This window comes from Salminus brasiliensis, chromosome 5, assembly GCF_030463535.1.
Source record: "Salminus brasiliensis chromosome 5, fSalBra1.hap2, whole genome shotgun sequence".
Classification (NCBI taxonomy): Eukaryota; Metazoa; Chordata; class Actinopteri; order Characiformes; family Bryconidae; genus Salminus; species Salminus brasiliensis.
Window position 1 is genome coordinate 15463197 of NC_132882.1, and position 17592 is coordinate 15480788.

Here is a 17592-nt window from a genome sequence, read left to right on the forward strand (position 1 = left end):
TCATCTCTCTAATCTCTGGACGTGTTGCCACGCTGAATGGTTTGACCTCCATCAGCAGTGATGAATACTGTGGGGTCAGATGGCTGCAGGGTTACAGGCGAGTCAGACGTTTCACAATAGACCATTCACATGGTGCAGACAGGGCTAAATAAGATCCAGCACAAGAGACTGACCCTTTTAGATACGTGATGTTCCAGTTCTTAGAAAAATATGGTTTTATTTACTTTGCCTATACTGGCTCAACAAATCCCTCTCAAATTATTTGTGTTGCCTCATGAACAGCTTCAGCATCGGTAGTGGCCTTCAGAAGTACTGACATGGGTGAAAATGAGCGAAACATATGTAAGAAAAGTGCCTTTATCAGTGTATCAGCTTCATATTACACTGAAAAGTGAAGCAAAAGAAAATCCTTATAATCATTACCCCAGGTTATATGTTCATCATTACTAATGAGGCCATCTATACTAAAAAGCAAGGTGTGGGTTTGGGGAGTCTTTTCAACAGCATTTACAGGCTAAATCTAACTGACTGCTCTTCTTTCAAGTGTATTCTGAATTAAGGCCACCACTTTAGGAGACATTTTTATGTTTGCTGTAAACTGGAAAGATATGGATTACAAATAAAAAGTGGTGGTTGTGGAGAGCATATTCATTTAATGTACAGTTCAATATACCATAATCTGGCTATTTTTGAAGAATTCACACAAACTCTTCAGTGTCAAAGTGAAAATTTCTACAAAGTCATGTCAATTAAACAAAACTAGATCATGTCAAATAAGTGATTAAATAAATGTGGTCCAACAGAGTCTCCAGACATTTGGTAAAAACATCCAATGTTGAACACTTTTGGCATAGTGGATGAAATTTATTGGTCTAGAATGGTAGCATTACAATAGAACTTATAACGTGTCTAAACAGCCTATTTCAGGTGAGCACAAGTATTAGGACAAAAACAACTCAGTGAAGATTTAAGCAGAAAAAGATGCTTATTACTTATTTTACAAATGATAATTACACTGAGTCATAATTACAATGAACAATTAATAAAACAGAATATTTGTTATATTTCTATCACTTTCTATCTACCACTTTCTTTCAACAGCAATGTTAGTGTTCTAATTAGTTTGATTTTACAAAACAAAATAAACAAAACCTTTTTACTCGACTGTTTAAATGAGGACTACTTTTTCAACTTCACTTAAGTACATCTTTGTCTCCATACCTTTAATTTTTACCTAAGGTTTTAAAGTAAAAGGAAACAGTAAGAACACAGCTGTATTTTTAATAAAGTAAACATCTCAGTCACCTGCCCTCACCCTTCAAATAGCTGGAATCAAGCAAAACAAGACTACAATATCTACAGTATAGATATTATTTCAAATATAACTTTTATATTTAACCCACAATTAAGTATTTAAAAAAAGAAAAAAAAAACTCTCAGACCTTTAATGGTACAACACCAGGTTGTGTTTAAAGAAAAATCCACTCTGGTATTAAAGTTTATTTTGCCAATGTGTCAGAAACAATGTAAACCATGTGAAAACGCCTTTAAACCTTTACAGTTAGAAAAGAACATCTTTACATCAGACTTTCAGAATGCATGCATTTCCCCCCAGTCGTCCGGAGAGCTGTGACGGAACAATCTGTATGAAATCAGGTTCATACACATATAGAGACATTTATATTCACATACTGTTCACTTCGTAATATACTAGGTTTGATTTTAACAGAACGAATGTCCTGAATGATTCTGTGATTATCACCCATAAACACAGAAGTCTTTTAAAAGAAGCATTCTGTCCACAGTTGTGCACAATGTCTTTAGGAGGAGGTGTCAATATGACAGATAGACACTAAAGTCAATAGCATCAGCCATCTTCTGTCCTCACCAGAATCACACTAAGTTGAGAGCTGCTCTTGTATATGCTCTAAGATAACGCAACACATTCTACGGTCCAGCGTCTTGTTTCTTCAGCATCTTTTTTAAGGTCTTAAATTTGTTTTTCCCCATTCTACTCTGTTTTTGCAAAAGGTTCTTCTTCTTGTTTGTCTTCTTAAGCGGGGTCCCTTCTTTTTTCTCTGTCACAGACTTTTTTGGTGTCTCTCTGTCCACTTTTGGTACTTTAAGCTTCTCCTTGGAAGGCTCTTCATCCATTGTGGCCAATTTCCTCTTTTTGGGGCCGTCGCCTTTTAATGGTTTACTTTTTACTGCTGGTTTGTTCTTGGAAATTAGATTTTGTGTTTTGCTGCCGATGGTGGTCTTTGACTGCTTGGTCTCCACTTTCCCCTGTCCCGGACCTTTGCTCTTTTGCTCAGTTTTGCCATTTGCTGGTTTGCTGGCTTTGCTGGTTTCTGCTGATGTAACTGGAGTTTCTGATTCAGTGGGCTGCTCTTCTTCTGTGTAGAGAAAGTGATTTAAAATCATTAGTAAAGAAGAAATAGACTGAATCTGTTTACCTTTACAACATAAAGCCTTAATCTTACTGCTGTCTGCAGGTGCAGTGGGGATGGCGTTCGAGAACTTCTTCAGCTTTGCCACGAAGAAGCCGTCCATATTGTGAGAATGTGGGTAGAACCTCCGAGAAAGCTTGAGTGAAGGATGGAATCGTCGCTCTTTAAATCTGGGGAGAGAACTCAGTTTAGCTGCAAAAATTTCAAATCGGAAGGATTCTAAAAGGATTGAGGAAAAGGTTAGAAGGCCTGTATTGTATGTGTGTGAGACTACAGTACCTAGTGAAGCCCTCTTTGCCAAAGTCCAATCCTGTGGGAACCAGTTTAACATTTCTCTTCTTTAGGGCGTAGTCCACCACCCACTCATTCTCCTCCACCTAAAACACAGCCAACCACTGTTGGTCACTTTACTGTACATTAGGGCCACACGATATATCTTGACTGCATGGTGAAAGGACACAGGGTTGCTTAAAGATGCAGTAAGCAAATGTTAATCAAATACATTGTCAAGTTCAGCAAATATCCCCATGGCCCACTAGCTGTAGTTGACAGTCCTGTATTTGTAAATGGGAAATAATGTGGCTTGAACTGAAAGGCACATGCCACTTGCTACACATATTGTCAAGAAAGAGAGATGGCAAAGGAACAGTCAAAGAGGAGACCTAAAAAACAAACATTAAAAAAGAAGTTCAACCAGAGGAGAATGGGTTCCCCTTTTAAACCTTGGTTCCTCTCAAGGTTTCTTCCTCTCAGTACGAGTTAGGTTTTCTTTTGGCTTGCTCAAAAGGAAAGAGATACTAGAGAACTACTAGAGATCTTGGACTTGCTTATAACTCACAACCTAGCTAATGTTAGCTACATCACTTACTGTGGTGTTGTTTGCTCAAATGCCATCTCATGGATATTTGTTCATATGTTTATAAAGTGTTTTACGACCACAAAGACAAAGAGCAAAAAATAAAATAAAAATAAAGTCATATTTGAGGGTCGAGCTGTTCTTGTGCCTGAATTTCACAGCTTGCCCTAAATCTACTCCGCACCCAATGACCGTGAGAACTAGCCAGTTACAAGAGACAGACTTTGTCACATTAGGTTGCTTTAAGCAGGATTTATGGGTTGCTGTTTAAACAGAGAAAAAGACAGCAGTGGAGTGAATGAAGAGAGGGAGCGGTGTTAGTAAGAACAAAGATCCAGAGAAATAAAACCATTTTCTAATTGTTTCACAGCCGATATGTTCTAAAGCCCAAATAAACACTGCAGGAAGGATTTTGTGTGAATGCAGCCAAAGCGAACATGTTGTCCTGTCTGCTGAGGTGGAATCTCTTTGGTCTGTGTGTTGTAGGGGTTGGCAATGAGCGTCCATGGTCCAACAAACTTTCTCCAGAATCAATACATTTAAGAAAGTAGAGGATTATCCTACTAGGATTATAGAGAGTGTTGAATAAGGCTCTTAACATTGACTGTTCATTAAGTTTGTAAAATGCTATTAAAACAAGAAGCCATTTGGAAACTACTTGTAACCAAAGTTAATCGATTTTTCTTTTGAACAAACCAAAAGGAAGCTGACCCACAGTTATTTCTTGCACTGCACATTGTGTTACTGCCAATGGGCCTAAATTCACCAACCGTTCACAGGAAGAAAACTCACTCATGCAGCCGTCTCGAATATTCTAACATTCACCAATGGCTTTCTTATTTGGGACTTCCTCAGTTTGAGGACAGCAGCATTATAAGAGCTTTGGCAATAGAAAGAGGAAAACAGCTCAATGTAACGCAGCTGTTCAGCTGTATTCTCTGATCTTTAAATTTTTTTTTATGAGTCCTGCTCCATATCCCAAAGTGGCATGGCCCATCCCCAGCTGTCATCACTACGCAAAAGGACCAAATTTGCGTCACTCTCAGCTATTTCGGGTAGTTGTGACCTATTAATCTCTTCGAGCCACTTGCCAATTTCTAGCCTAGGTCACTGACTTTGCACTACATCAAACACACTAACTTCACATAGGCTGCTTTCTGCAGTAAGAGTACTTGATGCATAGAGTTATGTTCCCTCCATTCTCCTCCGCTGAGAGATTCAAACTCGCATCAGTCATGGCTCAGATGTTTTCATACCTAAACGCCAAAGGGCTTCTGTGACCTGCCCAGACCCCATATAATGATTAATATCAGGACCCTTCATAGTGATGGGATGTTCGGTTCATTTTATCAAACTGTGTCTTTTAAACTGTTTGTTTCAATGAATCAAATATTCAATTAAAACAGATTAATCTTTGTGCATGGGTAGGTGTGTGTGGGAGGGTTGTGTTGTGCAACAGGTAGACTTAAATGATTCTCAATGAACACAGGGCTACATGACAAATGTTGGAACAGTTTCATTTAACCAGAAGCCGTTTGATTCCTCGAAAAATAAAAAATAAAAAACATCTATCAGGTGAGTTCTACCAGTCTTAATATTTCTACCAGTCAATATGATTGTATTAATTAATTAAGATTTGGTTTGATGTAAAAATGTATTAATAAATTGTAATAAATTGTAGAACTGTTTAATCTCTCTCAAACATGTAGCCATTTCCTGAGACTCAGTTTAGATGGAAGATTTTATATATACATTTAAATATATGCAGGGCAGAAAAGTACATTTATATGGACTACCGTATTTGGGCCACCTGCTCATTCACCGCCTCTTCAAAAAATCAAGGGTATTAAAAGAGTTTATCCTGCTTTTGTTGGAGTAACTGTCTCTGCTGTCCAGGGAGGATTTTCTACTAGATTTTGGTTAATTGCTGTGAGAACGTATTTGTGTTCAGGGACAAGAATGCCAGGATGTTGGACGATACCACACCTAATTTTAAAAAATCCATAATTCCAGAGAACACAGTACCACTGTACAAGGCTTTCTCTACAAAGACTAGGCAAGATGTGTAGCCGAATGTACCACTTTACCTAGTCTTTGTAGAGCAAGCCTTGTAGAAAATCTGACATGATATTTCTGCTGCTGTGTTTTCCATAACACAGAATGTCATATTAAACCTCTTAACACCTCCATTATTGTTTTTTAGGGAAATAACTTTTCACTCAATTACTGTTTAATTCATTATTCCTTACTACAAACTTATATTTATCAGCATTACTCCATAAAGCATGAAGATGATGTAAATCAAACAAATGTCATCATGTATATTTAGAAAGAAAGGACTGGCATCTACAGCCTTGTTATACACCTTTCCCTTCACTGTGATCATGAATGTTAAAGCTAGCTGGATAAACTTACCATAATAGAGCAGGTGCAGTAGACCAGGTATCCACCAGTCTGTGAGTCCGCATTCACAGAGTCAATGGCTGCCAGAATCAGCTCCTTTTGTAGATGAGCTGAGCGCTGAATATCTGAATCATCCTAAGAGTGAAAGGGTCAACAAGAGGAGTGATTGCAGGTAGGAACATTACTTCCATACTGAACATGTAAAAATGTTTTACACTTTATGTACATATATAATAATATTTCCAGATTCTAATCTGTCTGCAAGTGTAGCTCAGTGGTTAAGTTAAGCTTGGTCTGTATTAATCCTGATAACTTCATTTCATTTATATAAAATCAAAAGCAAAAATAAGTAAAGACTTGAGTCACCCTCCAATCGCAGAAGCTTTTAAATGGGAAGTATGGGAGTTTCTAAAAGGTCAGTATCTGCCAATAGCAACTTACTCACCATAAACAAAATCAATACAATGTTCATGAACCGTCAAGAACTACTCTGTGATAAACATCATAGTGACAATCGCTTGATACCTCATACATTTTTAAAGTCCTACCTTGCTGGTTTTCACTGCTGGGTCTTTGGAGATGACCCCTGTGCCAGAGCAAGGAGCATCCAACAGCACTCTGTCAAAACCTCCCATTACCTGTCATTAACAATAAATAAATAAATAAATAAATAAAAAGGGGTTAGAGGATTCAAAAAGTGAATCATCAGGACTACTAAAACATCAGGAACAGACCTTGGGAAACTGTCTGCCATCATAGTTACAGATGATGGTGTTTGTAACACCCAGGCGATGGATGTTCCCCACAACACTCTTCAGTCTCTCAGCACTGGCATCATTAGCAACTATCACACCTGTGTTTTTCATCAACTGGGCTAGAAGATACAAAACACAAGGCATTCAACAGATTAAATCCCATGCTCAGATAAGAACTTCACTTAACCTGAAAAGCCTCATCAATGAACATAAAACCTAGACCCTGATATATTCAGGCATTTGTTTTGACTCCTACCACAAATAGACAAAAATTATATGTTCTTTATTAAGCACTTTATTAAGAACATACACATTCTGGGTAGGGACTTTGCTTGCTCTCCAAACAGCATCAATTCTTCAACGTTTGCTTTGTGACATAGTTAAATGGCCATTAAGGGACGCAAATGGTTAGCAACAATACTCAAACAGGCTGTATATTTCATGTGATGGAGGACTGGTATTAACAGGCCCAAAGCGTGATATGACAATTCCCCACACCATTACACCACCTCCACCAGCTTAGACTATCGACACAAGGCAGGTTGGACATTTTCTACTTTTTGGGTTGTACAAAAAACAAAAACTGCAATCTTTACAACCACATGACCAAAATGGGGAACCAAAATGGCATCAAACGAACTAATTAATCAGACTATTTTTTTCCATCAATTGATAAGTTCTTGCACATAAAGCTTTGTAGCATCCTCAGGTTCTTTTCAAAATGACATGGACTGTATGTAAATATCTGAATATGAAAGTATTTTTTGACCAAAACACTAAAAGGCCAGAAATAAAAAAAATCTAAGATTTTTTTTTTTTTTAATATATATATTTTTTCAAAGACATTTGAAAATGTCAGAATCAGTAGTGTTCTCACCCATATAAGTGGTCTTGCCTCCTGGAGCTGAACTCATGTCCAGCACGGTCTCCCCCTCCTGGGTAGACAGCGCCATTACAGGCAGCAGTGAAGACGCTCCCTGCAGCATGTAATGTCCAGCTAAATACTCAGGAGTTGCACCTGAGTCAGACAGACAAAAAGGAAGTTTCAAAAATGTTAAAAGTTACTCTTTAGAAGCACTGATGAAATACTATGCCCCTAAACAACTGCTAAATGGACTCACCTATGGGAACTGAGGAGTCAAAGATGACCAGGCCTACTTTAGACCATTTCCCCAAAGGATCCAAATTTACACCTCTATTGATTAGAGCCTATGTGAACAAAACAAAGTTTGATTAAACCACATGTATTTGTTTCTTTTATTTCAAATAGTTTTCTGAAGGTGATGATTTTTCATACCTGAGCCAAGTCTCTCCTCCTGGTTTTAAGAGTATTGGTCCTAATGGTGACAGGCCTCTGGATTTCATTGGCCTCCAGAAAATCCACAAGCTAAAATAGAAATGTGCGCAAGCAGAGAAAGCACTTAAGAATTTGCTTCATAAACAGATTTCCAACTGAAAAACAAAATCATGTTCCTAGTAGTAGTTAATATTTATTGATGTTCTGCCAGTACATATAGAGGCAGCGCGTGTGGCTATCTACCCCTTCAGACTTTGACAGACAGTTGATATATCCTGTTAGCATAGCCACACATCCTTAGAGGAGGAATGTGTGGGACTAAAACAGGAATGTAGGCTTCTAATCTTAAGCTCTTTATGCACACACCTCAGAGTGTGGAAACAGCTCAATGAGTTTGCCCATGAGGAAGTCATTGTAGCTGTAGTAAGTACACATGTCAGACTTCAGCAGGGAGAGATACTCGGCTCTCTCTTTCCCCTCCTCCCTCTTCTCGCTGAAGTGAGAGAGCACATCCACGTTGTCTTTAATCCTCTGGTGGATGCTTTGCAGGTCTAGGGGTATAAGTCCTACAGGAGGAGAGATGTAATGAGTAAGAGGTCAAACAGATGATTAGGATGAAAAGTCTGGGGTCAAATTAAGCTATTACTGACTTATTTTAAAGGTCACAATTCAGTACGACTCACCCTCTTTGTCTCTCTCCGCTGCACCAGGGAGTTTAAAATTGTCCACCCCATCCAAATTCACCTGCACGGTGTCCTCTTCGTCCTCATCCTCTTGGTCATCCATTTTTTCATCTTCACTCTCCTCCTCCTCCTCATCATCATCACTTTCCTGTGTTGTTGCCTTTTGCATTTTTTTTTGTTTTCTAGCAGCTCGTTCAATAGGCAGCAGCTGAGAAAGCAAAGATACTAGATGTGACAAAGGTTTTGACACTTCTGTTTGGACTCTGTTCAGACATACAGAGAACATTTTTACACACCTCTTCTCCATCACTGTCTGCTCCCTCTTCTTTCTCTCCTTCACTGCTGTCCTCCATCGCGCCATAGTCATCCACCATTTCATCATCCCCATCCTCATTCTCACTGGCTGCTACCTCTTCATTTTCCTCTTCATCCAGGTCCTCCTCATCCTCCCACTGACTGTCACTATCCTCGTCTCCTTCTGACTGTTCAAGTTTACGTTTTCGCTTTGCTGGTGTCAACCATTCACTATTCTCATCAGAAAACCCTTGGAAGGATAATCAAGGGAAAAAAGTATTATTTTAGATGAACGTTTTGGATTAGCAATATGGATATTGATAAAAAGATACAGAAATTTCAGTTTGTACCTTTTTTGGGTTGTTTTTTCTCCTTGGGTGTCAATGCGACTTGAGATCTCTTCACAGCACTGCACAACATCAGTAAATGAATACATTGTAAAAGTGAACACATTAACAACATGTCTTCATCATGAAAGCTGATTTCTAAAAGGTCATCTTACCGTTTTTTTGCTCTGCTGGACAGTTTTTTAGGCCCATCCTCTGAAATAATCAGAATGTTTAGAATCAAGTTACCAAAAAATGCAATAAATGTACAGTTTCTGATTGTGCGTTTGGCAATTTGTAATTACACAGTACGACACAATGTGTAGTCGCAGAATTTCTCATACCATCCACTATAAATTTGGCCAGCTCTGTCTCTGGCCCCTTTTGTTTCCTAGCCTTCCTTCCAGGTCCTCGCTTCACCTTGTTGGTGGGGTCAATTTTCCTACCCATGACTGACCCTGTAGATGTATACTTAAACAAAAAATGAACAGAAAAGATTATTACAAATAAAATGATGTTTTTAGAGTGTTAAGATTTAGACATGTATAGGCATAGAATTTGTTAGATCACCAAGAGTGAAAAAATCTATTTAAATAAGAAACTTATGCTCCTCCTTTGTGTTTTCTCACTAAACAATGTGAAAAAAATCCATTCACCATGACATTTTGAAGCAACGTAAATGACAACCGTCAAATCCATACTGGATTATGTCAAAGTCAAAAACGGCTGGAGATTTTTTTAAGATACCACATTAAGCTACCACTACTGGGAAAAGAAAAGATAAATGACTGAAAACAGCATTTTAAAGAGGTGTATAGTAATTGCATTTATTTAGTCACACAATTCAATGTATTTTTACTTTTGCAATTCAGTTATTTACATTTAACACTGAAGTTTTTTTGTGTGTGTGTTGTGTTTATTTTGGTGAAAGCATCTGTGTTGATTTGTGCAGCTCTCACATTTAGAAGCGTTGTCATTTTTGTAAAAAATGTAATTTGTCAATATTATCATAGGGAAATGATTCCTAAAAGAGAAGAGTCTATTGCATTTTACATTTTAAATATGGTAGATGATGGGGCCACAGAGACTAAAGAATTAAGAAAAATAATTTAATATCTCATATTCTGAGAGTTAAACTTGTACCCTCGAAAAAATACAACATTCATTCAGTTTAATCAATTATTAAAGTTATTCAAAGCATTCTCTTCAAACTGAGGGGACAATTTATTCATTTCAGGAAACGATTTGTTAAGTCGAGGTCTCTTAAGTATTACTTTCCCCTTCATACTTTAGGGGCTTCATACACTGCAAACATTACATTTACTTGATTACTTTTTTTGGCCTGACTTGAAGCTAATCTCCACACCTCTGGCTCCCACTTGGCGAGCATGTGGTCTAAACATGCAGCTCAACCAAACCATATAATTTAATATCAGATGTCTTTTTTGGCGATACATTATAAAGAGCTGTGCACATTAACATTCTTCTCACTTTGCAAAACCAAGAGAAAAGCTGAGAAACGCCGCTAACAGCTAACTCGCTGCTGAAGACGACGATTTGACGCTCTCTGAAAGATATCCTAAACAACTGAGCTGTACCTACCTCTACTTTCCTGAATTATCCCGACTCCTCCACTAACTCCGTCTGAGTTATTAAAAGCACTGTTTTAGCACTTCGATTAAGCGATTCTACTTTTTCAACACGACACACACTCACACACACGTGAGTTTTCCTCCAACACGTTGAACTGCAGAGGAAGACCGATGGGTACAACTTCCGTCGCGCAGTTCTGACGACACCAACAACATGTGTGCTCGTCTTCTCTAGCAGGGCTCGTACAGAGGGTCTTCCACGGGGGTTTCCACACAACTTAGCGGACTGACAGAGTCCTCGATGGAGGACCAATGGGAAGAGGATGAGCAGCTGGTGGTGGCCGAGCTGTCGGGGGTGATCGACTCGGACGCGCTGAGGAAGTGTGAGGGCTGGTGTAAGGTGGTCGGGCTGGACACTGAGCAGCCTATGCTACAGCTCGGCCGCTACGTTTTCGCAGGAGAGTACGAGGATGCTGTGGGGACATGCGTGTTATTCCAGGAGGACTCGGAGAACCCTGAGGATCCCACCTCCATCCCTGCACTCAGGTAGACGTTTGTGTTTTTATACAGCTACACCACCACATTTGTTAAACAGCTTGGAGCATGGAGGCAGACCACACAGTTGGAGGTGAGCAAAAGTATTTCCCCACCTCCTCAGGCAATGCCTATATAGACAAAAGTATTGGGACACCTACTTGTTCAGTTTCTTCCTAAATCCAGGGCAGTAGAAAAGAGTTTATTCAGCTTTGGTGAAGTATCCGTCTCTACTGCCCACTGAAGGCTTTCTACTAGAACCCACCTCACCCCAAAAGTAGTGGATGGAGCACCATTATTCCAGAGAGCACAGTTCCTAGTAACCTGGGCATGGCATTAAGCATGGAGCCAATAAGTTCATGTTCATGTGCTCCAGAGAGTCCTATTCAGTGGTTGAAATGCATGCTCTATTGGATTATGGTCTTTGTGATCGATTTGGCCAGTCTGAAACCATCCACTTTCCCCCTCCTCAGTGAAGTCTTATGTATTGTTGGCAGTGTGTTTCTCTAAATTGGCAGACAGAATGCTCCGGTGGACAAGACACTACCTCCACCGTGTTTAACTAATAAGATTCATTTTTCTTTTACACTGTCGAACATGTTTTCTAGTCTTTAACCATTTGCACCGATTGATATAAAAATCTTTGTTAATACTTAATAATTACAGATAAACCGAAGTATATGATTCATATTTCTATCATAAACCAGCACGGTAATGTTTGTATCGTTATCTGTTCTCACACAGGTACAAGTGCCACACCACAAAGAAGCTCATGCTCCAGAGAACATTTCTCTCAGAGAGGAAAGAAGGGGAGGCCGGCCCCCATGGCATTGAGGTGCTGTCTCTAAATGAAGGGGATATGTGCGGGAGAGCCAGCATGGTATGTCACTACACACTTGACCACAAGGAACTGGAGAAGGTGAAAGCTGAGGCACAGGATCAAGGCCCCGGAGTCAGTGACGAATCAGACGCTGAAACGGCAGCGACAGAGCAAAGATCTGCAAAAGATGACAGTATGCTGGACGTGACTGAATCAGCAGAGAACGCTGGCCACAGTGCCGAACCGACCCATGCAGAGGCTGTGCAGGAACACCACTGATGGCTGAACTCCCCATTAATGTTAATAATACTTGTTCATGTTAGTGAACATACATGCTGCCTTATTACTGGGCCATTAGAAATATGTTTATATACAGTTGTTAGAAAGATTTTGTAACGTGGAGTTTAGGATAATAAAAAGATAATATAAAGATGATGACTTTACAGATATGTACATTCATTTAGGTGTTATTCATTAGCTACATTCCACATTCATTCATGTGCCTGTAAAGTTCTACGGACATTAGATGGGCAAAAGTATTGGGACACCTACTTATACATCCTTTTTTCTTTCTACATCAAGGGCATTAGAAAATAGTTTATTTGGCTTTTGATAGGGTAACTGTCTCTAGTGTCCAGGGAAGACTTTCTACTAGATTTTGGAGCACTGCTGTAAGGACCTAGTTTAAGCCTTTTATTAGGCATGGTGCCAACAGGTTCATGTTCATCTGCTCCAGAGAGTCCTGTTCCGGTTGCAACTTGAAGTAGATCAACGTATTCATTAGAAGGGGTGTCCACAAACATTTGGACATATAGTGTACTTGTTACTTGTGACAGGAGACTGAACGGGAGAGGGGTTTTGAACTTTAAGCTTCTTGTGTAGGAATAAACCAATCCGTGCATGGGGTGCATATACCTCTTTACCTACCTGCTGGCGGCACATATATAATACAGGACACCCCTGCAAAAGTTTGGGCACTCTTGGTCAAATCACAATTACTGTTTATTTAACATACAAAATTGATAAGTGTGATGATGTGTGCTAAAGTAATGTGTGTGTGTGTGTGTGTAGAACTGTATTTCTACACTGGTGTTGAAGAGTCCTGCCCTGTCCTGTGCTGCGCAGCCCCTCTTCCCTCTCTGTGCTTGGGACTGGCGGTAGTGTATTTCCTCTCTGGAACCGGATGAGGACGGAAATCCAGTCTCGTGCAGCGGTTCTAGAACGTCTGTTCTTCCCGTTTGTTTGTAAACATCAAACAGTCTGATCATTTGACATATTTCCGTTATAGTGTAAGATTACTAACCTGCCTATGATTACAGTCAGAGCGCTACTGCCGTCGCACGGAGGCGTTAGTGTTGAAACATGACAAAAGCAGGCCGTAAAAAGCGGGGAGAGCGCGATAGGAGGCGGAGTAGGCCAGGCGATAACGGGCAGCCTGAGGCGAGCACACAGGCGGTGGGAGGTCGGGGACTAGGAAAAGCAGGAGCCAGGCGTCTCGGCCAGATGCTGAAACGAGTCGTCCAAGAGAGCCATAAAGGCAAAATGAAGAGATCTGACCAATTATCAAGTAATTAACTGTTGTTGTTTTTTTCTATTTAGAACAAAAACTAACACATTACTGTTCAGAGCATCCCTGCCAACTGGAACGAGGGTCATTTCAGAGCCTCTGATTCTTGATGACCTTTATTATGTAAATCACTTACCTGAATAATAAGCTATTTGCTTTTTATATTTTCTTTTACACTTTAGAGCTGCTGTTGTATTGTCTCTGAATCACTAGATAGCTCTCAAAAGTAAATCATTTTGCAAAAAGTAATAGTACACATCACCTGGGTGCCTTAAAGAAACACTGAATTGCTCGTAATAAACAATATTCTACATTCCACATTTCTTTGAAAAAGCTGGCCCAGGTCACCTGTTGAAGCAAAAAGTCAAGATCAACGCCTCAGAGACGAGGACAGAAGCAGGTGTTCCTCGGGTGCCCAACCTCATTTTGGAGGTGATTTCCCAGTGCAAGCAAAGAGGAGGCATGTCTATGGAAGAGCTCAAGCAGGCTCTGGCCGCAGGCGGCTATGATGTGACCAAAAACAACACCAAGGTGAACTTGGCCATGAGAGGACTGATCAGAAAAGAATCCATAGTGCAAACTTCAGGACATGGCATCACAGGATCTTTTAAAATGAACAAGAAGGTAATAAAAAGTAACTGGCTTGAGTAACCGTTCAACTGAAATTATAACAAACTGCCTATTACAACTGCTTGTGCTTTTATTGTCTGTGCCTTATATTTCTTGTTGAAGAAACTGACAGATAAAAGTGTGACCAGGGCAACGGTGAAAAGAGCAAGCAAAAAGCCTAAACCAACTGATAAAGTGAAGAAAACGCTGCAGAGAAGAGAGGCCCCGGCTGCAACACGGAGCCCAAAGGCCACTAGAAAAAGTGTTAAGCTTACAAACAAAGGTCAGTCACAAGAAAGGAAGAATTCTACAAAAGCAAGAACATCTGTCACCAAAACCAGATATAAAGCTCTTAAAAAATAGCATTTAAGGACATTAGAGCTGCATTAAGCAAGATTTAAAAAAAAAACAAAAAAAACAGCAGAATCTAGTTATACTGCAAGCATGGGCTTATCAGATATTTCTCTATTTATACCATCTTAATCCAGCCCAATTTAGAAAAGTTGAATAAAAGGCTAAATCTGCAAAATGTACATTGGTGTTGCGTTTACTTGTGTCTATTGTCCACACAAACAGCAAATCACAAGATTAAAAACCTTCAAATTAAGGTTTATTTGTACACTGAAAATATTCCATATTTTAAACATGAACAATGTTACACCTACTTATAAAGATACAAAAAATTCTGTGGGACGTCCACAGAAAGCAAATGCCTGCATCAGTGGTGGACTGTTACAAATGTACTGCTCTCAAATGTAACACCAGCACAATAAACAAGTCACTCTTTACACCGCATGTGTCTTTAGACCGACACACTTAGCCTCAAGTCCAAAGGCTTATTTCATCCTTTTTTGGTCACAACACTCCCCAGACCTCCTCAAAGGCAGAGCACATTTTGGCACATGTCAGGGCAGCAGATAAAGGGTAGTTGCTGATGGACACAGTCTTCTCTGTGTAATCCACATTCACCTAGAAATGCAGACAGAAGAATCATGATGAGTGAGCTGACTTACTGTCAATGGACATGGCGCACGCACACACACCAGCTATTACCCAAGAACAGTGTTATCACATCATACAGTATTTGGTGGTGGTAAACTTACTGCTCCGTGTGCAAAGGCCCCTATAACAACAGCAGCAGGACCATCTTTAGGGACGATGGTTCTTGGACAGACTGCATCTCCTGCTTTGAAAGATGTGGCAAAACGTGGGCAGCCTGGAGGCAGGTGGTCTGAAACAGGGTTTTTAATCAACCTCAGCAAGCGCTGGGGTCCGTCAGCCGCTCGAACGCTCAGCTTATGCAGGAGCTGTACTGAGAAGAGAAAACCAGCAGCGTGTTAGTGTGGGGGTACAAAACTTCAATGCAATGCAATCTTCTATTCCAACTCTCAGTAAGGCTACAATATTTAGTCTCTCTTTAAGAGCTAATAATAGTCTTGTAGAAAGACCAAATAATGTGTCCTCACATGTAATAAGGGTCTCCGCAAGACTGAAAGGTCAGTTTACAATGTTTTTTTGAATGCAGTTTTGTACCATTAGGTATGCACCCTTCCAATCATGGATCATTAAAACCTTATTCAGCGTGTCCCTACTCCAGCATGTGTGGGTTTAAAAGAATGTTTTACATCAAGTCAATTAAATGAAACAAATTTACACAGTTTGCCTCAAATGTGGATCACACGTCTTTTTTTGGGATTACACAAAAAACCTGTTATGTTGGCCTCCAATTACACTAGTGCAAAACTAAATAAACTAACTTTAGACACAAAATATGCCTTGGTCCATCACCTATATGTGGAGCAAGCAGGATAACTGTATACACCTCATTTTTGCTGGGAAACAATTTTATATATATTTTAGTATATCTGTATCAGATTTGGTGCAGTGAATTGCTGTTGTAATTTACCCATAAGTCCACAAAAACGAGGGAAGGTACGGGGAATCCGTGTCTGGGGATTGATCTCGATCAGAGCGTTCTTCTCTGTGTGAATGTATACTTGCAGCAGTCCTGCTCTGTTTAATGGACTGTCCAGCAACATAAGTAGGCACTAAATGAGAGTAAATAAGAAGGTTTTCAATTACGGCAACAACAATGAAATACACTGATCATTAGTTTTATCATGAAAAAAAAATAAACATTGTGAGCATATATAAATATATAACTGTGATTATCTGAGTACCAAAGCTCAGTAAATGATAAAGTAAACAATACATTAAGTGTTATTGGAGAAACACCTCTAAGAAAGGGTTAAAGAAAACAGATCTACCTGATGTGTGATATCTGGACGAACATGACCGGGGTCCCGTCCACTCTTTATGATCATACTTTTATGTTGGTCGCAGTTCAGCAGCTCAAATGTTTTACCAACCTTTAAGAAAACAGCATTAGCTAAATCAAAACCATTCCAGTGGTGTCTGATGAAGAGTTCTGCTCCAACATGAATGTAAAGACTAGTGTCAACCCATTCATGAACAAATAACACCACATAACTAACATACAAATAAAAAATACTGACCAGCTGCAGCATGTAACGCACTTTAATCACAAGTAATCAGAAAGAAGCTGCTTTGCTCATGTTCTGCTTCTGTAAGCCAGTAGCCAGCTAGCACTACCTCTCTGAAGCCAAAGCTGAACAGCAGCTCTACTTCTGCACTGCTCGGTAGTTCTCTCCTACCTTTACGGTTTCCAGAGTAGCTCCTTCCAAAACAACAACCAGTCGCTTCTGTGCCATTTTCTCATGGATGTTTCGCTGCTGTTTCGCTGGTTTCGGTTCATATTCGTCTAAATGCTCCAGACCACGCTTGTCTCCTGCGTGTGCTGCCATCTTGTTTTCAGACTGAGGCACGTCGCCGCAGTTGTGCGTCACAGCTGTGCGCTCAGCTGCACGCCTTTCTCTGCCCAGCCTTCTGCGCTCATGTTTCCAGAGGCATTTTTATATATTCAGTAAAAACCCCCTGTGTTTTCTAAATTGCAACTTCACAGGAGAATAACTTTTTTCACTTTACGGTTTACTTCGCATCAGACATCTGTCTTAGCATCTATTATATAAGCATACATTATTGTCGCAGTCACGCAAAATTCTCATATCACCAAATATGTACCTTTACAGGAAAAAGGCAAAAATTTATTTATATATATATATATATATATATATATATATAATAAAAAAAGAAAGGAAAAAAAATAATTATATATATATATATATATATATATATATATATATATATATATATAGAGTGACATAATCGTATTCCAAGTCGTTTGGGTGCTTTTCTATTGGTCTGTTCATCAGGAAGTTTTAACACAAAATGAACTGTCAAGCTGATTATGTCTAAAACGGAAACATTGAGAGGTTCTGGTGGGACAGTGGCGATATATAGAAGCTCGAAGCTCTATTTTGGAGAA

At 39.6% G+C, this 17592-nt stretch overlaps 3 protein-coding genes and 1 non-coding gene across 4 annotated transcripts; 1 reads left to right on the forward strand and 3 right to left on the reverse strand.

Annotated features, from left to right (window-relative positions):
• Window positions 1-843: 843 nt before the first annotated feature.
• On the reverse strand, window positions 844-10810 carry nop2 (NOP2 nucleolar protein homolog (yeast)). The gene is made up of 16 exons (XM_072679568.1): window positions 10667-10810; window positions 9409-9535; window positions 9241-9280; window positions 9089-9147; window positions 8741-8988; window positions 8445-8652; window positions 8128-8327; window positions 7762-7851; window positions 7586-7673; window positions 7342-7482; window positions 6444-6583; window positions 6258-6347; window positions 5722-5844; window positions 2730-2827; window positions 2484-2620; window positions 844-2396 (listed from the first exon to the last, which is right to left on the reverse strand). The coding sequence occupies exons 2-16, from the start codon at window positions 9512-9514 to the stop codon at window positions 1948-1950; spliced, it is 2217 nt and encodes a 738-aa protein (XP_072535669.1). The 5' UTR covers window positions 9515-9535; window positions 10667-10810; the 3' UTR covers window positions 844-1947.
• Window positions 7955-8092, reverse strand: LOC140556671 (small nucleolar RNA SNORA29). Its single transcript, XR_011979752.1, has one exon. It is a non-coding gene; the product is annotated as a small nucleolar RNA SNORA29 (small nucleolar RNA).
• A 53-nt stretch (window positions 10811-10863) lies between the features above and the next one.
• gtf3c6 (general transcription factor IIIC, polypeptide 6, alpha) lies at window positions 10864-12440 on the forward strand. Its single transcript, XM_072679569.1, has 2 exons — window positions 10864-11202; window positions 11935-12440. The coding sequence occupies exons 1-2, from the start codon at window positions 10958-10960 to the stop codon at window positions 12287-12289; spliced, it is 600 nt and encodes a 199-aa protein (XP_072535670.1). The 5' UTR covers window positions 10864-10957; the 3' UTR covers window positions 12290-12440.
• A 2339-nt stretch (window positions 12441-14779) lies between these two features.
• emg1 (EMG1 N1-specific pseudouridine methyltransferase) lies at window positions 14780-17011 on the reverse strand. Its single transcript, XM_072678770.1, has 5 exons — window positions 16862-17011; window positions 16454-16555; window positions 16093-16234; window positions 15290-15498; window positions 14780-15155 (listed from the first exon to the last, which is right to left on the reverse strand). Exons 1-5 carry the CDS (start codon window positions 17009-17011, stop codon window positions 15042-15044), a joined length of 717 nt encoding a protein of 238 aa, XP_072534871.1. The 3' UTR covers window positions 14780-15041.
• Window positions 17012-17592: the final 581 nt, after the last annotated feature.